The sequence below is a fragment of the Carcharhinus amblyrhynchos genome, chromosome 2 (genome assembly GCF_965287045.1).
Source record: "Carcharhinus amblyrhynchos chromosome 2, sCarAmb.v2.hapA, whole genome shotgun sequence".
In the NCBI taxonomy this organism is placed as follows: Eukaryota; Metazoa; Chordata; class Chondrichthyes; order Carcharhiniformes; family Carcharhinidae; genus Carcharhinus; species Carcharhinus amblyrhynchos.
Window position 1 is genome coordinate 65704350 of NC_137325.1, and position 27102 is coordinate 65731451.

The 27102-nt window shown below is 40.1% G+C and overlaps 1 protein-coding gene across 1 annotated transcript in view; it reads right to left on the minus strand.

Annotated features, from left to right (window-relative positions):
- LOC145359772 (dynein axonemal heavy chain 11-like) overlaps positions 1–27102 on the minus strand; it is a 375870-nt gene that overhangs the window by 90180 nt on the left and 258588 nt on the right. The window contains exons 61-66 of the mRNA XM_080214554.1: positions 24502–24603; positions 20890–21024; positions 12526–12699; positions 8226–8461; positions 7963–8085; positions 1509–1713 (exon numbers count right to left, since the gene is read on the minus strand). Of these exons, the coding sequence (XP_080070680.1) occupies positions 1509–1713; positions 7963–8085; positions 8226–8461; positions 12526–12699; positions 20890–21024; positions 24502–24603 (975 nt within the window). The remainder of the gene's footprint in view (positions 1–1508; positions 1714–7962; positions 8086–8225; positions 8462–12525; positions 12700–20889; positions 21025–24501; positions 24604–27102) is intronic.

A 27102-nucleotide genomic window follows, 5' to 3' on the forward strand; every position in this document is an offset into this window, starting at 1 on the left:
ACATGTTGGAACATGGTGTAAACTCCTTGGCAAATATTTTAAACACTTGCACGCCCTATTCGTTCCAGGTAGGCTCAATTAAAATATGGCCTGAAATGCTTAACTTAGTCAAAAAACATAATGGCCTGCTGCATTCTCCAATACTATTCTATCTCTTGATATTTAAATACTGCTACAAACTCTACAGAAAACTTTAGCTTGGTTCTGACGAACACATGCAATACTCAATTTTTGTACAAATTAGGTGATAAACAAAAGATCATTGGCTAGCATACAAAGATCACAGGTTGCAAGAAACAATGTAAATGCACATGCATGGCCTATGCATGTAAATTTACAGAGTCCTTTATGTCCTTTTATTATCCCTCCCACAAAATGAACGAAACTTTCTGAAATACTGTTCATAGAAACCAATATACTCTGAGATTCATTGGGCAAGGTAATTTGAAAAGATCAATTACTTAATTACTGATCACGTGATATTTTAAATTACTATTACAAACAGCTTTTTCTCTGGGGTTGGGACCCTGACTATATTTGAAGATATGGCCAATCAGTGGCCAAGGTGCACACTAGCCATCCAATTAAGGGCAGCAGATAAACTACTGAAGCCCTTCAGCAGTGGGACAGTGGGATTTCCACTGGGACAGTGGGCACGACCAATACAGGTGACAGAGAGAAAGAGGGCTTCTCAAGTTGACCCTAAGAACCTTCTCCAAACTTATAAAATTTTTTCAACTCTTCCTCTATAGTCATTTATAAGCTGTGGCTGCCATGGCAAGGTGGCATTAAATAATCAACTAGAGAAATGACACCCCTTGCCCCTCCCTCTTTTCTCTGGTCTGATGTCCAGTTACCACCTCCTTCCCTCCAGCTGTGTTGGGGCCACTGGGTGGTTGAAGCACCATCTGCCAACCAGAAAGTGGCACCTTAATAGGTCCATTAAGGTGTGTAATTGGCTACCCATCACTTGCAGTAGGATAGGTACTTCCAACCCAAACTGTCATGTTCCAAAATGGCCCAGAGGCAGGAACATGCCAACAAGTGTGAATGTTAAGTTTATTTATTAGTGTCACAAGTAGGCTTACAGTAACATTGCAACATTACTGTGAAAATCCCCCAGTCACCACACTCCGGCACCTGTTTGGGTACACAGAGATAATTTAGCATGGCCAATGCCCCTAGCCAACACATCTTTTGTACTGTGGGAGGAAACTGGAGCACTCAGAGGAAACCCAGGCAGACATGGTGAGAATGTGCAAACTCCACACTGTGACCCAAGCTGGGAATTGAAACCGGGTCCCTGGTGCTGCTGATGCTGAGAAACTGTGGGCCTATCCAGCTCCCATCTGATCCCCTCTGCAGATTGAAACTCTTCTAAGATTAACAGAACCAGACCTTATTTAAAAAAAGAAAAGGAACCTGAAAGTCTTTTGCAATCGCACATATCAGGATTAGAGTTGCTTCTGTTCCATCTCCAGGCAATGTTCACACCACAAATACATTACCTTCAGATGTTCTAGATCTGGCCTCTCAGTGGTGACCACTTCAGCCAGCAGCTGATCTTCAAGCCCATCCCTCGTGACAGTGAAATTAATGAGTGTCGTCTGGGCCTGCATCTCAGGTTTGTAGTGTGGGTTGGCCAACTTTGTATGAAGAATGAGTCGGAAACTGTTGTTAAATTCACACTCTTTGTCACCAATCTTTATGTATCTGACAAATAAATGAATAAATTACTTTTTTTAGACAAAAACTTAATGCACTTGATGTACAATAGCCTGTGGAACAGGAGCAGGAAAGTGGTATTATGCTGGATGGCTTTTTATTGGTTGACATGGACATGATTGGTTGAATAGCAACCTTCAGTACCATCAATTTCTATGCAGTCTTGTGTCACAGTACAAATCAGAAAATAATGGAAAACTGAACTATTAGAATTTACAGCATAAAAGAAGGCTTTGTGGCTCATCAGATCTTGATATAGTTAACTCTTCAACTCTTCATCCTTTCCTTGTCCTTATATGCTTTATTTTATGCATATCAATTGCTATTTGAATGATGTTATAGCTACTCTGACAATATCAGCTTCCAATAAACTCTTCAGCAAAAATATGATTCTAACTTTGCCATCATTCTTGTCATGATAATCTGGAATCTGTGTTGCTTAATTACAAAGTCACCAATCAGCTCCTCATTATTTACCATCTCAGAACTTCTTATAATTAGGTGCCTCCAATTTTCACCACCCTAGTGAAGAAAGCCCTCAATATTGACTCTTTTTCACAACTTTACCTTGTCAGAGTTATGAATGGTCAGTGCATGAAATGCATCACACAATCGAAGGTCATAGTCATTTTATGTAATTTATTTGTGAACAATTCTGCATTATTATGGTCTTGTTTGACCCAAGACATGATTTGTTATATTTCACTTCACAGAAATAATATTCTTCAGTAGAGCTTTTTCTCTTAAGGCTGCTTCAAATTGAGTGGGTTTAGTCAGGCTAACTACAAATTGGCCCTGATCGGACAAGTTCAACTGCATCACTTCTCAAAACAGAATTAATGCACTATTGATAGAACATTACTAAAACAAATTAAAATCTCTGCTGATGGATTGGTCTATAGGGTACTGTATGACATGAAAGGAATAATTAGTATTCATTACTTCACACTCTACAACATTCCAATTATTAATGAAGTTCAATTTGTAGACTGCAAAATTCATCAACAACCTTTCTGTAGCTATTACTAATCAGAGAACAAGTAAGACACAGCAATGGCAATAGTTTCAAAGTTTATTTATTACTGTCACAAGTAGGCTTACATTAACACTGCAACGAAGTTACTGTGAAAATCCCCTAGTCGCCTCACTTCGGCCAATGCATGTTCGGGTACACTGAGGAAGAATTTAGCATAGCCAATGCACCTAACAAGCACGTCTTTTGGATTGTGGGAGGAAACCGGAGCACCCAGAGGAAACCTATGCAGACAAGGGGGGAACCTGCAGATTCCGCACCGATAGTGAGCCAAGCCAGGTATTGAACCCGGGTCCTTTGTGCTGCGAGGCCGCGATGCTAACCATTGAGTCACCATGCTGCACAGTAACAAGCATATATGAGAAACAAAACATTTAAAATGAGGTCAAAAAATATTAAGACATTGTCAAATTACAATGACATTATACTCAAAATTTCCTCACAGTTTCTTCCACTGCATATGGCAGAAACCATTTTATGCATGTAGCCTATTATATATATAATTACACTAGTATACTTAATATTTCTTCTACATTAAAAAAGCTACAGTGAAAATAGTCAATTGCACCATTTGATAGTTCTGGTTTCAGTTTACTAAAGATATATGTAGTTACTAACTCCATTTTAAATGCGATATTTTTAGGCTAAATTAACTGTGATTAATAAATAACTACTTGCAAAACACTTAGCAGGAAGTATTTGTATTTATTATTTACTGAAGTAACACAATTGCAATGTTTCCGTACTATTTTGGCAGCATTTTGTTTGAGAAAGTACACAAGAAGCTATTCAGGGCCACATAGGAGCACATAGCTTAGTTCAACTAAAAGATGATTGATAAACAAGACCTATAAAATGTGATCGATTTATCTCCTCAGTATCTGGGTACTGGTTAGGTGGCATATGTCCAAAATGTATGCCATCTATATTTTGAGTTCTAGGCAGGATTTTCCCCCAAAATTTCTAAATGCTGTAACAGCGAGAAACAAGTTTTTGACACTCTGCATCACAATATTTCACACACAGTGCAATGGAAAAGCTGTCATGCAATTCATGCTATCATGGAGGCTACAGACACATGACCAACCCCAGCCTGGGAATCTTTAGGCAGAGGGGGGGTGTGTGTGTGTGTGTGTGTGTGGTGGAAACCTGGCATTAGTCCCGTTTGTCACACCTGGAATGTCCATATTGATCTACTCCATGGTCTTCCCGCATTCAACCCCCAGCATGTTCCTTCAACCCCTCTGGTACCACCCCACCACCACCACCTCCCCCCCCCGCCCCCCCAATCATAAGTTTTATCTGCCAAGTCACAATCCCTACAGACACCACTTGATTGCTCCCACTCCGACACCCTTCCAGCCATCAGGCTTTCAATCCCCCCTTTCTGTCCCGCAGCAGATGACGAGCCATAAAGTCCGGGAGCGGGAACAGACTGGAGATGGGGTCCCTGGGCTGCATATACTCACTGCATTTATGGAGCATGTGACGTACTGTCAGGGGACCTTGAGGATAGAGTTGTGACTGATAGCCAATCGGGGTGAGCTACCGAAGTGAGGAGTCACAAACCCTTCATTCATAATGACCTGTCTCAAAGTAAGTTGCAATCTGTCCAGATACTTGTCCCTCCCTTGCACTGCAGGAGATGACACCGATGGGCTGGGCCCTCAGGAATCAGTGCCCATACTGCTGTCCCTCTGCCTGCAAGAATGTTGGAGGCAGGTTCAATTGAGGCATTCAAAGGGCATTATCTGATTATTTGGATAGAAACAATGTGCGGGGGTACAGAGAAAAGAAAGGCAAATGGCACTAAGTCATGTTCATTTGGAGAACTGGTTCGGACACAATGAATCGAATGCCCTCCTTCTGTGCCTTAACAATTCTGCGATTCTGAAAATTCCATGGGTGTAAGGAGTAAGATCAAGCAGAAAAAGAGGGCACATGATAGATAGCAAGTGAATATAGCTTCATTGTATGGTTAGAGTCCAGGTAGGGAACGTGAGGTTTGGAAGACCAGGGTTGGACCACTAAACTGGGGCTATAAGCCTGGAAGAGAATGCCTCCGATTGGCACAAGGAAACTCCAGGGATTAGTCTCAAGTCCATGTCCTTTCTTGAGTTACATTAACCACCTTGGCTTTGTTGTACAAGGCACAATTTCAAAATTTTCAGATGACACAAAACTTGCAAGTGTGGTGAACTATGAGGAGGATAATGATGGATATCACTTTGATAGACAGGTGGGATGTGTAGACAAGTGGCAGATTAAGTCATTAATTTTGGTAGGAAGGATGAGGGGGACAATGTAAAATAAGGGTAGAATTCTGAAAGGGACAAAGAATCACAGTGACTTGGGGAATATTGAAGGAGACACAGAAGGTTGAGAAAGTGATTAATAAAGCATATGGGATCATTAGTTTGATATACAAGGAAATAGCATACAAATACAGGGGAGTAATGATGAACCTGTCTAAAGCGCTTGTTCAGCCTCAACTGGAGTATTGTGTCCAACTCTGGGCAGCACATTTTGGGAAGGATGTGAAGATATTCAAGAAAGTGCAGGAAAGATTCACGAGAGTGGTCCCAGGGATGAGTAACTTCAGTTACATGTCTTTACAGCGCACAAGAAATAATACTTTTCACTGTATGTTGATACATGTGACAATAATAAATCAAACCAAAAATAAATGGAGAAGCTGGAATTGTTTTCCCTGGACAACAGATTTGATAGAGGTTTTCAAAATCACGATGGGTCTGGGTGCAGAAGGGAAAAATAGTTCCCACCTGCAGGAGAGTCAGGGGACATGGATTTAAAGCGTTGATTTGGCAAATGAGGCAAGCAGTTAAGATCTGGAATGCTCTTACTGAAGGTATGGTGGAAGCAGAGTCAATTGAGGACATCAAAATACATAATTATTTACAGCAAAATGAATTGCAGGGCTACAGGGAACAGGTGGAAGCCGAGTTACTCTTCCAGAGAGCCGGCACCAATACAACAGGCCAAATGAACTTCTGTGCTGTAACAGTTCTATGATATTGTCACATGTCCTTATCGCCAATATGTGAATATATTACAGGATCTCATCTCATTATAGAGTTATTCACTCTCCATCACCTTCAAACTCTATCACTTCCCAGTACACCCAGAACCCAAACCTATTTACATCAGATTACGCTCCTCCAGTCTCCTTTACTGATTTACCATGTACCTACTTCATTTTTCATATCTCATGGACGGTTAATGCAATAATGTCTCGTGAAATGGGGATACAGTAGTGTCGTGGACTGGTAATCTAGAGAGTGATGTCTATGCACTGTTTGTGATACATGTAAATGATTTGGGAGATAATGTAGCAGGTCTGATTAGTATGTTTGTGGATGACATAAAGATTGCTGAAGTTGCGGATAGTGATGAACATTGTCAGAGAATACAGCAGGATATAGATAGGCTGGAAAATTGGGCGGAGAAATGGCAGATGGAATTTAATCCAGATAAATGCAAAGTGATGCATTTTGGTAGATCTAATGCATGGGGCGGGGGGGCTATACAATAAATGGCAAAACCATCATGAGTATAGACACACAGAGGGATCTGGGTGTGCAAGTCCACAGATCCTTAAAGGTGACAGCACAGGTGGAAAAGGTGGTGAAGAAGGCATATGACATGTTTCCCTTTATTGGATGGGACATAGAGTATAAAAATTGGCATACGATGTTGCAGTTATATAGAACGTTGGTTAGGCCACATTTGGAATACTGCATCCAGTTCTGGTCGCCACGCTACCAGAAGGACGTGAAGGCTTTGGAGAGAGTGCAGAAAAGGTTTACCAGGATGTTGCCTTGTATGGAGGGTATTAGCTAAGAGGTGAGATTGAGTAAACTAGGGTCGTTCTCCCTGGAAAAACAGAGGTTGAGGGGCGACCTAATAGAGGTTTATAAGATTACGAAGGGTATAGATAAGATGAACAGTTGGAAGCTGTTTCCCAGATCAGAAATGACAAACACAAGGGATCACAAGTTCAAGGTAAGGGGGACATGGTTCAATACAGATATGTGGGGGGTGTATTTTACACAGAGGGTGGTGGAGGCCTGGAATGTGCTGCCAAGCAAGGTGGTTGAGGCAGACATGCTGGGATCATTTAAGACTTATCTAGATAATCACATGAACAGACTGGGTATAGAGGGATACAAACGGATGGTGTAGTTAGGAACACATGACCGGTGCAGACTTGGAGGGCCGAAGGGTCTGTTCCTGTGCTGTACTGTTCTTTGTTCTTTTGTTTTCTTTGTTCACTGGGGACATAGGTTCAAAGTCCACCATGGCAGCTGGTGAATGTTAAATTCAGTAAAATCTGGAATATAAAGCTAGTCTTAGTAATGGTGACCATTAAACTATCGATTATCGTAGGAACCTATCTGGTTCACTAACATTCTTCAAGGAAGGAAATCCATGATCTTTACCTGGTCTGGCTTACATGCGACTCTAGATCCACAGCAGTGTGGCTGATTCTTAACTGCCCTCCCAAATAGCCAAGCAGATCACCCAGTTCAAGTGCAATCAGGGATGGACGATATAGGCAGTGACAGTCTACTGAATTCAGACTTACCATATGTGGGAGTCACATCTCTCCCCAGTTCCCAATGCAATGAAAATGGATGTGTTGGAAATGGGGGCTGGATTTCCAGATCCAGGTCCCATCATTTTTAAAGGACTCTGGAATCCACAATTTGTTGAGAATCCGAGCCCTTGAGTAGGGCTTCAACCAACTACCAAATGACTCAGAGGTCAGCGTTCTGTGAATATGGCTGGCATAGCCAGTATACTTGCTTTATTAGGAAAACCTACCATGACTATTCTACCTGGTACATTGATACTTCTTTTGTTTTAACATGGCTTTTGACTGCTTTTTTCCTAATGCAGGCACAATTTCATTATCTCCTCTTCTGGAAAACTTCTCAAATTACATCTAAAATGCACAAGGGTTGGAACCTGCTAGAATTGGTCACTACCCCTTTTTCTTCTGTTTTACACATAGGAAATAGACATACATCAGGTAAAAACAGAAAGAAAACGCCTCATCAAATCACAGATGTTAAATGGTAACCAAATCATAGCAGATGACATGCTAGGTTTTTGTATTTAGAGTTACTGCCCAAATATTAGTAAGGAATTCTGTTGATAATTTAGTCATCGAAAGTACTCACCTCCCCTTTTTAATTGTGTTTCGCCCGAGTACTGGATCAAGAACTGGATCAATGGTTTCTTCAAGGTTTTCAACCAGTATAGTATCACCACACGATAGTGCACGCTCGATGATGTCTAAATAGCTTTTTTTGAAAAGATTTAGAATGCATAGTTGGCGTTCAAATTAATTTGCAGAAACACTAAAATGAGCATACTTCCAATTAAACACTTTGGTTTTGTTTTCAAACAAGTCAGCCATTTAAGATATCTTCAGACTATTTACCCTTTTTGTCCTATGTGTACAACTCTCAGCTCATTCCCATATTTGTTCCTAATCCACTTGATCCCTTGCTGCTGTGGGTCAATCATGAGTGGCCAGCGTTCACAGTTGGTTAGAATAGTGGCATTTTCTGCAGACATCCTGTCACTGGGCAACCCTTCATTATTCCAGGTTGCAATTGTGGCATCATCAGTCAACATTGCTATAGGATCGAGACCTTCTGTTATTGGTATGGAAACCTGAAAGATCGATAAAGAATAAGATTTCAGTACAAGATTTTTGTCTAGTCCCCTACTAGGTTGTTAGCCTGTGCAGCCAGTTAGGCTATTTTCGTAGCAGTGTGTTAATCAGAAAGTGTCATACGTCAAAAGTAGATCTTAAGGTTGTATTTGTGAAGAAATGGCTTGAATCTCTCATTTGCCGATTAGATTCACTAGAGTAACTTTATTCCATGATGGGCAAGAGAGGGCGGGTTTTACAAATCCAAAACCCAAATCCAACCTGCCTGGAATGCACCCATTTCAGGTTTTTCTCTAATATGTTAATGAGGCCACATGTATAAAATTTTAACATTTTACATGTAATGGGGATGAACTGGACATTCCAGCACTTGGGAAACCTGGCAGCTGAAAGCAGATGAGAACGTCAAGATTCAACAGGTAAATGCGAAAAGCTGCAGCATGCTACGGTGCAGAGGGACCTGGGGGTCCTTGTGCACGAGTTGCAAAAACCCAGTCAGCAGGTGATCAAGGAGGCAAATGGAATGTTGGCCTTTATAGCGAGGGGGATAGAATATAAAAGTAGGGAGGTCTTGCTGCAACTGTACAGGGTACTGGTGAGGCCGCAGCTGGAGTACTGTGTGCAGTTTTGGTCGCCGCACTTGTGGAAGGATATATTAGCCTTGGAGGGAGTGCAGAGGAGGTTCACTAGGCTGATACCAGAGATGAGGGGGTTGGCCTATGAAGAGAGACTAAATAGACTGGGTCTGTACTTGTTGGAGTTTGGAAGGATGAGGGGGGATCTTATAGAGACGTATAAGATAATGAAGGGGATGGATAAGATAATGAAGAGTTAGAGAGATTCTTCCTGCTTAGAAAGGATAGCAGGACTAGAGGACACAGCCTCAAAATAAAGGGGGGGCAGTTTAGATCAGAGTTGAGGAGGAACTTCTTCACTCAAAGGGTGGTGAATCTCTGGAATTCTCTGCCCGTTGAAGCGGTGGAGGCTACCCTCGCTAAATATATTTAAGTCACGGGTAGATAGGTTTCTGATAGACAAGGGAATTAAGGATTATGAGGAGAAAGTGGGAAAGTGGAACTGATCCACTTCAGATCAGCCATGATCTTATTGAATGGCGGGGCAGGGTCGAAGGGCTAGATGGCCTACTCCTGCTCCTATTTCTTTATGTTCTTAAATGTCTTTGCAGCATTGCTCATGTAGATTCCAACTTTATACTAGCTTTTAACAGTCAGAAAGGTGAGCTGGTCACTCTGAATTTCAGGTCAGGTGACAGTGGCACTCGCTCCTCTTCCAGGGTGTACTGAGGATGGGTAGCTCTTGAGTACTTGCACATAGAAAATAGGAAGGGGAAGATTGGGGTAAATGAAGTGGGGTAAGTGGGTGGTCAGCAAAAGGTCCATGACCACACCATCTGCAGTTTGATCATCCTGCCAGAGAGCAGGATGAAAGTGAGTTGGGATTTAAGGACGGTTATGAAGCACGAACAGTGTCTCTCTCAATGTTCTCAGTGATGCTGGATGCTATGGGCTCTATTGCAGAAAGCCCATGATGTGGAAACCCAGCTCCTCCACTGGGCTCAGGAAACAAAGGCATCTCATACCCTGCCAGTTCAGCTGTGCTCCAATCTAATGTGTGCCACCTTGAACTGCAAAAGTCAGGGAAGAAAGTTAATGATTCTGAAGCACTATGTTTGGGTGATGTGCCTGCCATAGCCGAATAGCTGGAGCAATGTGGGAGCTCTACGAGCTGGATATGGGCCTGGGATCATTGGAATGGGGATGTAGGCAAAGTGGAATTTCTGGTTATTACATGTGAATCCCGAGTGTGAGGAACTGTTCAAGTGATGGAATGATGGAGATGTGGTGTATCCGTCATTCAGCGTAAGTGCCCAGGAATGACTTCCATAGTCCTTTTATTCCTTCTGAGGGTTGTTCATGAATGCCTCCTTGTGCCATGCTGAACCCTGGCATCTCACCACTTGTCTACATCTGGTGCACACTTGGCACCCTCTTGATGCCCTGATGTTTGATTTTCCATGTTTACAATTGCAGAAAAAGTACCTTCGCAGCAGCCTCTTGGGATTCTCTTTATGAGCAGATGGCTGCTGCATAATATGTTATTAGCAAATGCTGCTCAGCTTCCTGCTGAGCAATGTGTACAGACAATGTTTGGCCCTTCACGACAATCAGGTAAATGAGGGGGCAGTATCAAACTTACATTCACCTCAACAGTCATGGGTAAGTTGGGAACTGTGATCCCTCCAACCAGAAGATAACATGGATCATTTTTTAGTCCATAAATTCCATCAAAATGATGAAAAGATTTGCTGATTTTCTCTACAGCAAGTGAAGTCATTTTTAAAACCAGGTTAACTGTTAGCCCTATTAATAAATTGATCAGATTCTACAAAAAAGTCCAGCTTATCTTCACTATTGCTGTGTTAGGTTTGTGTACCTACACCTATTTTCTGGGCTGGATATAGAGGAGACTGTGCTGCCAGAAGTGGAGCAAGACAGCATTGACACTGTCCACTTTGTACTTTATGAAACTCATATGTACACTGAATTTCTGCAATCATGTAATGTTCCTATTACTATCCAATGGGAACAAAATACAAGTGCTACCACTACAGTGGCATTTAACACATCTGTTCTGCAATAAACAAATGATCCAAAGATGTGCAGGTTAGGTGGATTGGCCATGCTCTATTGCCCCTTAGTGTGAAGGGGACTAGCTAGGAAAATGCATGGGGTTATGGGGTTAGGGACTGGGTAAGACTGTGATTGGTCCAGATTCGATGGGCTGAATGGCTTTCTTCTGCACAGTAGGATTCTATGATCCCAGGATAACACGAAAATAACTGGATGGAGAAAAACTAATTAAGGTAGGTGATATTGGCCTTCACTGACAGTTCCTTCCCTATGGTGAAAGTTGACTGAAAGTCTCCATGCAGCAGATGGCACAACGCTGCAAAGACCTTTGTGCTGATTTGGAGCTAGAGCCTATGAAGGCAGTTATCCTGAGTCATTGCCAGGTAGATGTATCCTGGGTCTGAACATATGGGACAGATCTGAACTGCAGACTCTGCTGTAGGCTGATATCGCTGGCATTTCTTACCTTTAACCTTTTTAATCTCTAAATATTATGTTTGGTGAACATTAAAATAAATTCCCATTGCTAATTCAGCATTGTCTTTTCAAACAGGTTGAGGTTCTGTAATGACCTGTTGGATGCCCTGTCACTCCTTAAGAGGGAGTGGAAGTTTGAACATTAGAAGCTACTTGGCAGGTCCTTCTCTCTTTGTGGATATTCTTGTTCTGCTGGTATGAATGACTTTCTGGCCACTTTGTGGGCAATTTAAATTTTAATTACCTTCACCAGAGAAACAAAAAAAGCAATAAAATATCTCCATTTACCACGTAAGAAATCACTTTTCATAAAGCATGTCCATTGGTGATCAGTTTAAGTGCGACTTCCACTAACATTCTGAAAATCTTTCTATTTTGCGGTTACTGCTCACCTCTATGCAGGATTAATGGATAACAAAGTATTGCACATTTTTCGCAAATACTGAAAATACATTGAAATTGTAATCTTTTTCTCATACGTGGTGTATCCTTCTGCATTTGAGTTATAGCAACAACATAAGCATCTTCATTATACGATTTATATTCAGAATTTGTTAAGTCAGTATATTAAAATGAACAGAATTACAAGATATGTTAGATTTTTAAATGCAAAATACGTTGAGAAGCTAACTGCTCACATATGTCACTGGTTTCACTGAGAGTTGTTCCTTTTTTCTCAGATACATATATTTTCTTAATCACCTATATCACCTCTATGAAATTCAAAAAGAAAATTCACTTAAGTGACACATTCCATGTGGCGCAATTGCCAGTTATTACTGCATTCCTTAACTGAAATGTATTAATTTTCTGCCATAGTAAACAATAGTATCACTGACAACAAAGGTGCCTGAGCACATTTCACATCATTGTATGAAACAACTGAGGACATACAGTTAAGAACTGACAAAAGGTGGGGGAGGGAGGCAACAAACCTTCAGTGATTTCAGAAAAGGAAGCCACATGCCCTCAACTAATTCCTGACGGTATCCTTTGGTAAAGGATCCAATATATGACACAAAGCCAGCTGTCAGCAACACATCTCCACACAGTGTCTTTTCCTGAGCTTCAAAGAACTGGACAGTTTGAGCCCAGCGGACGTTTTCTGACTGAGGAAATAAACAGATTTTGGAATTAAACATTACGCAAGTGCAAACTGGTTTGGCTTACTGGTTTGGTTGAATCAAACAATTTGGAAATACAAATGATTTTATTTCTTCCAGAAAAAAATTAATTGTAATAACTACCATTAATAATAAACCATTTGGGGTCGGGGTGGGGGATGTTGGGGTAGTTGGTTCAACAGCTGGCACGTGGATTAGATTAACACCAATCGATCCCCATTCAGGCAGAGGCAGACTTTAGGCCAGCCTCCGTGCCCCCCTTGTAGTAAAGCAATTTGCCGTGGTTCAGTAAATAATTGCCCAGGGCCTGCCCTCAAACACAAATGTAAGGAGACGATGACTAAATTATTACAATTTTATTAGAAAATTCTGAATCTGCATTCTTTTATTACTTGCGATCTCTTGTATGTTAACAACAAAAGATGTTATTGATATAATATGTTGCTGCTAACAACACAATGATAAAAATCACCCAACTGCGCAACACACAGCCGAAAACAATTTTGGCAACTGACGAAAAAAGGAGAAACAAAACTACTTTTCCACCATTATACAATAATAATTCTTCCTTCCTGTTTTAACTAGGAAGATAAATTTAGAATCTATAGAGTACTACGCTGTACTTTCCTGTGTTGTAATAACATTTCTCTACAGTTAACTTACCGTATATGAAGCAGTCACATTTAACTGAGTGTGCATTGATAGAAAATAGAATGTTACTGTATAACAGAACAGTACTCTTGCACATAAGTTCCTAACTTATATCATAAAATTATTCAACAAATATAATTACTGCAGCCAATTTTCTACAATATTCAATTTTAAAATCTTCAAGCTGATTTAATAAACATAAGTGTTAAAAAAAATTGTTTCTCTAGGAATGAGTTCCAACTTGTTACCTAACACAAACCAACCTCCCATCCATTGACACTGTCTACAACTGAGGGCATACAGTCAGATTTTTGAATGGACTTACCTTGCATTAAGTTGATCTTTCTCTACACCCTAACTATGACTGAACATTGCATTCTGTACTCTCTCCTTTCCTTCTCTACGAACGATATGTTCTGTCAGTATAGTGTGCAAGAAACAACACTTTCACTGTATGCTGATACATGTGACAATAATAAATCAAATCAAATGTATGTACATGCCAAGAGTGCTTCTCTACCATATTCTGGGAACTCTACAGGATCAAGGGTCCATAGTGCATTCTTGATTACTATAATACTGACGCACATCAGGCACCTACTACTTGTGACCTCCTCAGCATTCTGTTTTCCTGTGTGCTTTAATGCATTCTTACGATGCATGCTTATAGCTGGACTTCTTATGGTGCTAGATTTCACCTAAATTGAGAGTGCTTTTCATAATGTGGCTGGGCTGTCTTGGGTGCCATTGTGGCCATCAAGAACAGGTACTTCAATATTTATACATTTTTTTTCATTTGCATAAATGTCTCCATCTCGGAGGTTCACCAAATATTCCTGGATTGCACCTCTTGGGCCTCTAAACAGTTCATTGCAAAAAATAAAATTAGGTACTTTAGGAGTAACCAGAAACTCTTTTCTAGCTGCTGAAGAACGTACAATTGGGCAATCAGAGATTGCAGAAGTTTTTGGGACCCGTCAACATTAAATTTCTTTTCTGCTGAATATTAAATGATGCAACCCATGGACAAACATTTGTCTCTTAGGCAGCCTTTTTCTGAAGCAAATTATGGACCTGCACAAGGTGAAATATTTTACATAATTTGCTTATCATTAAAAAATGGCTTAAGTATGGGCAAAAGAAATGTGCATCTCCAGTAGGAAATCAGACAACTGTCAAAAGATGGGGACCTTGACAAAATATGTTCTTGACCCATTTCCCACTTATGCCAATCCCAGTTTGCTCAAACAAACCTAGGCCAAATTTTTCTTTAAATTATCAAAGCATGTCAGATTGAGTGGGCTTGAACTCAAAACAATCCATAGCAAAAAGAAAATCTGATTAGATAATCCTGTGCATAGGGACAGGAAACTATTACACGTGAGAGTTTTCTGAATAACAATTAGACTTCGTGGTCTTAAACAGGCACAGATTTACCTTATTGGCAGAATAATAACTCTGGCATTGTGTGCAATATATGACAAAAATGGGGCAGTCGCTATAATCAGGCATGTCCATAGGGAACTTAACAGCAACATTTTAGCTTATCCATGGTTGATCCATTGGATTTTATTAAAAAAAAATACATACCATAATCATCTCGTATTGAAGCTGGGTCCATAAACGAAACCCATAATTTGCCCTACACACTACGTGAAAACTGCAAGATATTTTGATTGTCTTATCCACGTTGCTACGGTAATGGAGATCGTCTTATACTTGTTATGACCCAGTTTCCCATAACACTATAAACAGCTGTAGATGACACTCTCACAGAATTAAGTACTGTCATTAAGTACTATTAAAGCTGCATGATCCACAATTTCTATTATCTTTCACTTCAGCATTACTCATTAAAATAATAAACTCTTTAAAAAACTAAAAAGGAATCAAAAACACACCAAACTTTTTATCTACTTTCACTTCATCACCCAACTTATGGCTGCATCAGAAAAAGCTGTATCAGAGACAAATGTTTGTCCATGGGTTGCATCGTTTAATATTCAGCAGGAAATTGAAAAATAAAATCTCGTACTTAATGAGTTTTGCTATCCAGTAGGATAAGAAAGTGGATTTTTGAATTGGTGATTCTGGCATACAGCTTTGAGCAAAGGGGGAAAAAGGTTGTGAAATCTCATCAAAGCTTCATTACTATTTATTACTATTATTTCTATTATTTCTCTGAAGACACATAATAACCCCAGATCTATACTTGTTCAAGGTCCATTTGCTCTCCATAATCCTTTACTATGAAATGTGCAGGATCAACTATCAAGCATGTGGAAAAATCTAGTTAACTTAGGAAGTTAATCATTCCAAGAATGGCCTAAATCATTGAGTAAAATACAGACTTTCTGGTAAAGCAAAATTATTAATACTAGGATCATACGAGCTATGACACTCAATGGTTTTATAAAATTTAGTCCTTGCCCACCTGTATACACAGATAATAAATCTGCACACTTATGGCAGTAAACTAAAGATTAGAATTACTTCAAGGAGGTTGTACCTACTTAATCCTTGATGATGAATGATCCCTTTCACATAACAGGGATAATTCTCCTAGCCTGCTGCATTGCTCTAGCAGTGCAGCTAGACCAACAATGCAGCTAGAGTCTCCCAACCAAAGTTTTCCAGAGTGATCCAGTCTAAGTTTCTCCAACCTGTCCATGTAAGACAACTTACCCATTCCCGGAATTAGTCCAGTAAACCTTCTCTGAACTGCTTCTCACACATTTAAGTAATACAACCAATAATGTACACACTACTCCAGATGTGGTCTCATCTACATCCTGTACAAGCATAATTTCCTTACTTTTGTAATTAATCCTCCCACAATTAACAATATAATTCTATTAGCTTTCCTATGTACTTGCTGTCCCTGTAAACCAGCCTTTATGATTCATACACTAAAGACACACAGATCCCTCTGTAACTCAGAGCTCTGCAAACTCTCACCATTTAAATAATATGCTGCTCTTTTGTTCTTTCTGCCAAATTGGACAATTTCACATTTGCCCACATTATACTCCATTTGCCAGATCTGCGCCCACTCACTTAACCTAGGTTCTGCTGTAGCTTTCTCACATTCTCTTCACAGTTTACTTACCCACCTCTCTTTGTATCATCAGTAAATTTAGCAACCATACCTTCAGTCCCTTCATTTGAGTCATTTATATAAATTGTAACAAGCTAACTTTGGGAACAGCATGCGTAGATTTAATTATTATTTGTCATGGAATACGAAAATTAAATCAACTATTTATGTAGTAAATCACTGTGTGTGTAATTCCACAGAAAATATCTCTGGCGTCCTTTCCTTTATTTTTATATGTACAATTGCCTATTTCAATAGATCACTGAGTACGAACAATCCTGCTATGAAATAATTAATTTGTAGAAGATGTTAATCCATCCTCTTCTTTTCTGGATAATGGGCTACAATGAACGAAGTATACACGTTGATGCTGTAAATGGCATTGGATGTTTGGTGAAAATGTTTGCTGGTCATCAATTTGGGCTCTAGTTAGAGCTGTGATAATTGTAACATGTTATCTTTACATAATTTATCATTGATGACATTTTAGCAACAAGAGTTTAGGAGCTATTTCATGTATTGCAATATAATTTCAGACAGTTAAAAATCACTATAATTTCATCCTAATGTGTTATAGATTGCACATAATGTCATTTAGTCTAAGGTGACCCTTTCTAATTTTCAGCAGCTGTTCGGCCTGGGAGTAAGTTAATGATTAAATATATATTGGGGGTCCATCCATGTGATTTATTATCCAAATGCTTTCCTATGATATACAGACAAAATCATCTGTCTTGAAATCATTGAAAGGTTTTAAATGTGCTACGGCTCTCAAACTAGCTCTGTAATTAATGTTCTGAGTCATTAGAAGTCTGCCATCTAATCTAAACAAATTAGAAACATTATTAAATTTACCAGTGGTCAAATTGTATTATTCAATATACGTACTCTGAATAATGTACTCTGAACAGAAGCTGACTGTGGCTCCATCACACTTACTGCAAACTCATTCCTCTTCTAACTGCTATTATTGACTAAAGATGAATTCTATTGGATACCTGTATGCAACTTGGGAGCTTTGTCGCCAAGCCTGATTGGCACATTTGGAATGGTTGGCTTAATTGTAAAGGAAACAGAGGCTGTGAAGTTAATTTAAATCTCATCATCAAACATATTGCCAAGGCCAGAAACAAACATCCCCACATGAATACAAAGAGCTCTAATGGTGGTTTTGATTTGATGGTTACTTGTACATTAGTGCAAGTAATAAATAATGACATTTTGTTTATTTTAAGTCAGTGGTCTCCAACCAGTTGATCACGATTGACAGGTCAATCCCAGAATCTCGAACAGTCAACCTTAACATTTTTCCAAAGTATATACAGAGAGTGTGAAACAACAAAATTCTGTATGGTTGTTGTATTTTAAATTGTACAGGACAAATGCAAGCTGCTGGAGAGTTTAAAAAAGAGCTAACTGTTGGTTCAGTTAGATCAGTCAGAAATTCTTTATGTTTAAACGAACCAATCATCCACCTATAATGCTGCCACTAAACTGCTTCAGCTACTGTCCAGTTGTCAGCTCATTGCTTGTTGTCAAACTGTGATAAAGCTTGGAATAAGCCGGGCTTTTCAAATTGCTAAAATTAATTAAACAGGTCAAACAGAAAAGGTTTCATCCAAATTCTGTGACTGCCTGAAGGAAAGCAGTTCAACAGATAATTACAGAAGGTAGACAGGACAAAATATAGCATTATGATTGTCTCAAATCCTTTTCTTCAAGTGGACATTGGAAAACTGACAGCAACATTTCAGCAGATATTTGAACAAAGCAGTGGACTTGACACAAGAATCATCATCATGCAAAATAACAGAGAGCTGAAAGCTAGGTCAAAGGACAAAGACTTTTTGGGACTTGCAAAAAGAGAGGAATACCCTCCTCCTATGTCCTGTGCACTCAAGGTCAAAACGTACTTTGGTTCCATGTACCTCTGTGCACTGGCTTTTTTCCAGATGATAATCATCAAGTTCAAGCATCTCATTCATCTCACAAGTGCCTGTTTGATGACCTTTATGTGACTGGCCATCTCAAACTCTGGCTAGACTTCACAGCACTCATAGGTAATGTGACTTCTGTGCTTGTATACTAAGAATAAGTGAGCATGTACAACATGCCAGCAAATTCAAAGCCACCAGCATTTTAAAAGATATTTCAAAGGATGTGAGTCTAAGTAACAAGATTAACAGTTGTAGAGAGACAAGAAGAATATATCGTTCTGCTAATAGGAAACACTTGCACTATCCAGGGAAGGCATATATATATATATATTAATCATTTAGAACTCACAGAGGCTGACGGGAGCAAATATACAGAGGGAATCTTTAAAGGGAAACAATAGTATAATTGGCAATCTCTTTGTGGAAGCAGGAGACAGATTCCATCGAGCAACCTGAGGGGCAGTTTTTCACCTAGCAGCCTGTAAGCCAGTTCTAGGTAACAGACCAGAAGCAAGAGTGCAGAAACCTTTGTGGAGACACTTAAAACCCATATCTTTGCTGAACCAAGAGGAGACATTTCCCAGAATAACTCCTCAGTCATATACAGTGTGGTAAATACATGTTGGCCTTTACTTATAGATCTGTTGAATCGGAAGAGGGGAGTCCTGAAAGAGTTCAGATCTTGTTTATGTACTTTAGTTTGAAAGGGTAATTTCTACTTCGACTGTGTGGGTGTATTTAGTAATTTTTATATGGAACTGCCTTTGGTCATTACAGTCCTGTTTGTGTATATGTGTCTTTTCTGTATTGTAATAGATAATCTTCAATAAGTGTGATACTATGATTAGGCGGGTTACTGTTCTCCCTGGGTCTCGCACATGGCTCCTCACACCATTCCTGTAAACAAAATTATACACCACCACAAACTGGAGTTCGAAGTTGGGACATCCTCAGAGATAACATCACCTGGATTGTGACAGAGAGTTTTAGTAAATTTGAATTTTTAAGAGAAGATCTTGCAGTGCATTTAGATTCTAAAAGTGACCATGTGTATAAACTGCTTGGAGAACACTTAGGTTTATGAATTTCAGCTCCTGGCTTTCTAAAATCAGATGGTGTGGACAAACAACAACAGAAACAGCTTACATTTATATACCACCTACATGGTCTCAAGGTGCTTCACAGGATAGAAAATCAACACTGAGCCCAAGGAGGAGATGTCAAGGCAAGTGACTAAAAGCTTGGTCAAAGAGGTAAGCTCTAAAGAGTGTCTTAAGGATGATAGTTGAGAAGCAGAGTGGTTTAGGGAGGGAATTCCAGAATTTAGGAATAGTGGGAGGCACAGCTGCCAATTGTTGAGATAAAGGGTGCAGATGCCTATGTTGGAGAAATGCAGAGTTCTTGGAGGGTTACAGGGCTGGAGGAGATATCAGTTAGGTAATGGAGAGATGAGAACGCAAGGATGAGAATTATAATTCGAGTCGTTGGTGGACTGGGAGTCAGTGTAGGTCAAGTTGCTGGGTGAATAAGACTTGGAACAAGTGGAGGTGATTGTAATGTAAAAGAAATTCCATTAAAAATCAAAAACTCAGCAAGAAATGTCCATTCAGGGCTCAATCATGAAATCAAGGACGGCATTAGATTGCGCTCGTCCAACCTGCAGCCTGTGGCCACATCTGCCCCGGGCAGCTTCTCTATGTGGCCACTTTCCAAAATGCCAGTCAAATGGGGAAATTGGAATAGAAGATTCTGCAAGGAGATGTTCCTCCAATCACAGACTCTTGTCCTCCCTCCTTTGCTGCTGATAGGCTCACGAATAGGACCAAACACAGGAGAGAAGTGGCCTGTGATTGGAGGAACAGCAAACACAAGTGGCAGTGGGTTTGCTGGGGAGAAAGAGATTTTCTTTTAGGCAGGATTGGGGGTGGGGGGAGGGGGGGTCGGTGAAGAGACGAGCAAGAAAGACAGAGTACTATGGGTGGCAGTAGTGGCGTTTAGACAACAAGACCATAAGAAATAGGAAGAGGAGTAAGCCATTCAGCCCCTCGACCTGCTCGGTCATTCAGTAGGGTCATGGCTGATCCAATGATAAGAAGTCCAGGGATCCTGGGCAGGCAGAAGGGGCAGGCCGCGAGGCCCCGGGCAGGCAGGAGGGGCAGGCCGCGAGGCCCTGGCAGTTTGCACCCCTCCCACCTGATTTCCTGTTCCTGGTTCTGGGGCTTATGTGTTGGTCTCTCAATATCCTCAGGAGAATGGGAAATGGCAAAAAAAACTGTCTTTCCAGTGTTTTCATATCCTAACAGCAAGGGAAGGAAGCCATTGTAGTAAATAATAAAAATAGAACAAGACAATTGGATTTTTTTAGGAAAGAAGAGGTTGAGGGATGTGAGAAGGAGGTAAACCTGACTGACAATTAAGACTTGCTTGGTTTAAATGACCTTTTTTGTTCCTAAAAAATTCTATTTTCCTATTCTAATATTCTAACCTTACCTCAAGCCCCTTGACAAGTCGGTTTGCTAGTTCAATTGTCCTGTTGGTTCGATTTACTTCATCTTGACATCGTACTTTCTCTGTCGTAGCTTTTTCAAAACCGGCAGTGAGTTTGCATAGGTTAGCATCCAGATCCTATACAGAAAATGGAAAATTAAATGCTCGCTTACAAATAATATTTGCTGTTAAACAGTAATTGAAAAATGTGCATTCATGTCTATTTAAGATACGACTTTAGATCTGTTCTTCTAATTTTCAAAGATTTTTTACAATGAAGGAGAGGGAGGACTGACAAAGGAGTAAATAAGTAAGAAAAAAACATTCATATCGTCATTTGATTGAGTGGAACTAAATCTTATCCCCTAATCTTATGAATTACAGTAATTTAAGTTCAAATACAAAACCAAAGTAAATAGAAATTATAACCAGACTAAGTGTTTCATTGCTCACGTAATGCAGTAGTCATCCTAATTGCCTGTGCTTCATTAGACAATTATAATTTCTCTCAATTTGCAGAGAAAAAAAATTGTGACAAGTGGCTATGCTTAGCTCCCAGAGATTGAAGATAGCTGACAAGTGTTCTGTTGTTGCAATCAGTAACATTGTTACATAACATAAATAACAAAGCTGTCAGTGCAGTGGAAAATTCACTGTCTGCTCTTAACATTATACTCTGAAAATGTTAAGTATTAATATTTTATGATTAAGATTTTTGGAAATGATTTTTTCTGAATATGTTGGCCTTAACAGTTGTGCTTAAGTTTCGAAGGGCTCAGCAAACATAGCAGAAAAAAATGAGGTAGGAACTGCCAGGTCAAGAAGGTGTTTCCCTTGTTTTCTCCAAAGAGGCCTCCAAACTCACCTCTGCCAATCATGGCTCCTCAATTCCCCCCACTCCACCCCACCCGCAACAGAATGCGCTGATTTTCAACCCTCCCCTCTCCAACTGCTAGTTTTCCAATTTGTCTTGCTGTTGGAGGAAAACAGAAGATAAAACTTGCAATAAGGTCCTCCCTTTAATTCTGGCAGTTCCCCAGTATCCCCAGACTTTTCTGCTCAACTATATACCCTTGTCAAAAAGTCTGGTGCCATTGTGGCACATCTTGTTGCTATTGTAAGTTGTTAATATGAGAGTAGAGATCTTCAGGATTTTGAATTTTTAATCCTTTTCTGAGGAGCCAGCTGAAGAATATATCAAACTTATCAAGAAATACCAATTAAAATCTCTTTTAGCTAGATGACACTGAGAAAACCCATTGGCGTCTGTATAGATAAGTAGGAGTGGTTCTTTTGAGTCAGAGGCAAATTTGGCAGTGATCAGGCTGGGGTTTGATATTAGTGCTGCATAGGAGTTACGTGGTTTGTGTTTTACAAATGGTGAGGGCAGGCATAAAAGATATTTAACGCAGGCCAGAAGTAAAACCAAATGGAGAAAACATTCAGATGGAAAATCAATCCAATGCATCAGAAGAAGAACATAGTAAGTAGAACATAAGTAGTTTGAGGAAATATAAAAAAAAGTTACAATATATTGATTTTTTTATAAAAAGAAGGAATTTTGATCTGCACTGAATTTTTAACTTGAATTATGCATTAATAGAAACAAAATGCAAGAAGTTAGCACCAAGTCAAAAGGGTATTTCTCAAAGAAAAACCATCAATGGCATGGTGGTTAGCACTGCTGCCTCATAGCTCCAGGGATTCAGGTTCAATTCCAGCCTTGGGTCACTGTCTGTGTGGAATTTTCACCTCCCCATGTCTGCGTGGGTTTCCTTTGGATGCTCTGGTTTCCTCCCACACTCCAAAGATGTGCAGGTTAAGTGGATTGGCCATGCTAAGTTGCCCCTTAGTGTCCCAAGATCTGTAAATTAGATGGATTAGCAATGGGAGTTGTGTGAGGTTACAGGGATAGGATGGGGAAGAGAGCCTAGGTAAAATACTCTGACAGAGAGTAGGTGTGTACTCAATGGACCGAATTCTGCAATGTAAGGATTCTATGTTGATTCCAAGATCAAATAAGTTGGGTCATTTGGTTTAACAAAGCGTGTTTGCTACTGAAATCACAACAGGAAGTCAAAGGGGTGAATTGTTTAAATGGCTGGAACCATCTCTTTCAGTCACAAACTACCTCACCAAATGACTGTCTATCCATTCAATATTGATAAGAGAAATGCAGCTACATGTGGTTTAGCTTAATTATGAGATATACAATCATCTAATGACATTCATTTCTGTATTATTTCAAAAAGGCTCACACTGTATTGCTGCAGGCAGCTCTACTTTACTGACAAGAATCAGTTTCAGCTTTTCAGTCTGCCAGCGATATCGGGCATGGGCTTGGTGTGGGGAGCAGTTTAAAATTTAAGCACTGCTTTGCTTTCACCAAGGTTGAATCAAAACAAGAATTTTACAAAGATGGAAAGCATTTTCAAACTATTATTCCCTTTCCTTTAACACTGCTGTTTTAAGGTACCCATGTTCATTCTCAATTTGGAAAAGACCCTGAGTTCAGGAAATAGGTTGTATCGGAGGTGGAGGGTGTAGCTCTCATTCCATTGCCCTTGCAACCAAAAGGAAAAATCAACCCCAAAATGTAAAAGTCAAAATTACTTTCTGTTAATTAGAACCTCAAGTTACATAAAGAGGAAAACATCTATGACTCAGCAGTACCTGACCTAATTTAGTCACCAAGGCTTTAATGGTAAAACTGAAAAGCTGTGATTATCTGTAGAGATTACACACTGTGAAGATGTATCATAATTATACCTATGGATACATTCCTTAGATAATCAACAGACATGCTCAATGTTTCATCAGTATTACTAACTGTAGATTCAGGGTCACTGTCCCTCAATATTACCTTGAACACACACACAATTTTCTTTTGCCAACATTTGCTTGATTTAAAAGTAATCAAAAGACTGCCCACAATTGGATTTCCAGTCAGTGGTCTTTCTCTCTAGTGATTTAACTCAAGTTTAACAGTAACATTCAAAGTCATCCCTATGCATATCATCTTAACAATGTGTAGTTATATTTTTCGGTGCATGTTTGCCTTCTGAGTACTATTTAAGAAACTGTGCGTACATAGGCCATGATATTCAACCAATTCAAACAATGGCCAGAAAACCTGATATCTAGAAGTAGATTCTATGCTAGCAGCAGAAAGGCCTCATTAAAGTTCCATCTTGGGAAACAAAAAAATTGCTTTGTTGCTATCTTCTCAAATCGAGAACTTAGACGAGACCTTCAGTGAAAGATTTAATATGATTTTTGCGGCCTGTCACTTTTTCTAGTTTTACCAAGTTAGTCCCATCTGAATTTTGCTCTTAGCTTCTCCCATTCTACCCTCAGTTCCCTCATTCTCTTTCCCAGTTCCTTCCTCCCCCCCATGCACTGATCCCACCTCCTCCCATTCTCTTCACTCTCAAGAGATAGGGACAAATTTTATCTTTTTGAAGCTTTTATCGCTGATTAGCTGTCTCTCTTACAAAACTGAATGAGTTTGAGTCCTTAATATTGCAAACTGAACATGGGTTTGATTTATCAAATTTTTTTTTTGTTTGTTCAATATTTATTTATATAGTTCAAGTGTGTTATTGAAATACTTACAGAAAGTTTCTTCCTGATGGCTTCCAATTTTTCAGTGGCTGTTGCCAACTCAACATTTGCTTGGGTTAGAGCCTGGCGCTTTGGTTCCACATCACAGTACACCTAGCAGTGAGAACAAAATGCAATTGTAACTTCTTCAAATTTGTTCCAAGAAAATAAGCTGTTCCACCAGCAATATATCGTGGGACCCAATCCTTGAAATTTTTATTAAGTCCCAAAGCAATATGGTGAAGAAAGCCGTTGCTGTTAGCAGCTTTATCATTACTTTTCCCACCTACCAAATGCCTTTGCCAATTTTTGGGAAAAACTTACCTCTGGTGTGTGTGGTTAACATGTTTTCTGCTTTTGTGCATTAGTTTGCTTCTCATTTTCATCCTGGCTAGCAGCGATGTTGAAAACAGAGCCAAGTGTAAGTCCCCAGCCGAGCCTCCTCATGGTGACACATGGAAACAGAGTCCCTCACAGCACCAAGCTAACTCTTCAATGGAAACCATGAGAGATGAACCATGAAGGGTGCAGGATCACCCTGGATGCAGGTCCCATCAAGCTGATACCAAACTTATTGCTTTGCATTCCTCTGGAATCAGCCAGAGAGGTCAGGAGGAATACAATGATGTTTGGGTAGTCCAGAATCTCTGTAACCTTTGGCTAGGCTTGCACCGTGGAGAGGACACTCCAGTTCTGCTGTACAGCATTATCACAAGAAGGGCACAGTAGTTATGAGTATTAAACTCAGTTTGATTGGTGTAGAAAATGGAATTCTATGGGCTGTCCCCAATTGTGTGGGAGAATCATCATGTGGCACTGGTCAGCTATTGCCCATCACAAGTTGGGCAACCCCTGACGAGTAAGATGCAGACCTGCCCTGGTCCATCTGGTCCATGGTGCTTGGAGCTTAGAGTCTCTGTTGAACAAACAGCAGGCCAGGCTCACCAAGAGTGGACCATTGAAAGAAAAACATTATGTGATCTTCTGGAAGGGGAGGAAATTAGGGGAAATTGTGGGAGCAAGGTGTAGGCTTTGCTGGAAGGAACCTGTTACTCTCAATGATAGAACTTGCCACAAATGATTCAGAATGTCTTCTCTCCATCTGCCTCTCATCTCAAACAGGGCCAGTTAACTGCATGAGTATTAATGCTCCAGTGCTTACATTAACATTTAGTTACTGTGAAAATCCCCTAGTCGCCACATTCCGGTGTCTCTTCGGACACACCAAGGGAGAACTTAGCATGGCCAATACACCTAATCAGTTGTGTGCTCCACGACAGAGGTGAAAGACCAGTTCTACATGGACCTTGCCAATACTGTCAGTAGAACCTCTAACTCAGAAAAAATTGACTAGGGAATTTCAATGCAAGAATGGGTGTGGATCATGATGCATAATCTGCCTTAGAAAAAAATGAGAATGGGTAGAGACTTGATGTCATCACAAGCTTTGTGTAACTAAGATCTTCTCTCAGAAGAAACCATGCCACAAGGGGTCATGATGACATCTAAGATCAGGGCACGGGCACAAGCTCAGCTTGATCATCACCAAATGTGACTTTCTGAGCAGCATTCTTAATACATGCAGCTATCATGGTCATAGGATAGGATATTCCAGCCTTGCCTGATACGATTCCCATGGTGGGCAGAGTGGGAAAATTCGCCCCATAGAGTTGCACAGTGCTGAAAACGCCCTTTGGCCTATCGAGTCTGTACTGACAGTAACTACCACTAAAGTCAAGCTAATCCATCATAGTGCTGACTGTGATACAGATCACTCCAATAGTGTGACCAAGATAGGGATGCAACCCTTTAAGTTTTTTAATTTAAAATATAAACATTAGCCAGACTGCCCACCCAGCTAAAAACCAATAGTTCCTCAATTTGACCGAAAAGGTGTTCCTTGGCATTCCCGTAGAGTGCAGAACTGAAAAGGAAAATGCTTTGATGGAACATATTGCTTACAATAGTGCACTCTCAACATACGGGAAGCAAGAGTGGAAAAATGCTGACTGGTTCAAGGCTAATGTAACTGTGATGGGACATGTCATTGAAACCAAGCGGTCCAACTAAAAGAGAGATCCAAGCAAGGAGAGCTGTTCAAAGTAAAGTCCAACAGACTGCTAGGTGGTGCACCAATGACTAGGGTCCATTTAAAAAGAAAAAGGCTTCATTGTAAACAAAGGCTAGGGAGCTCATCACCGACGGCAATAAGCAATTGTACAGATGGGTGGAACACTAACTTGAATTGTTCTCTAGGGAGAACACTGCCCCGAGAAAGCTCTAGACTCCATAGAAATCCTGCCTGCCATGACAAATTGGATATTGAACGCACAGTGGAGAAATGTAGCAAAGATATTGACTTGCTTGCCATGGATTAAGCTCCAGGTGTTGAGGCTATACTGTTTGAATTCAGGAAATTGCACTCCTACAGCATTTGCGCAAACATCGCTATCGCTGCTGGATAGGACAAGCAGGGACCATGGGTATGTGATGCAAAGATTATGACCTTGTAAGAAGGACAAAAGTGACCACCACGATTTCAACAACTATCGAAGAAAATCCCTGCTGAGTAAAAAGGTTTTGCCCATGTTACCTTTGTCAGACTGCAGATCC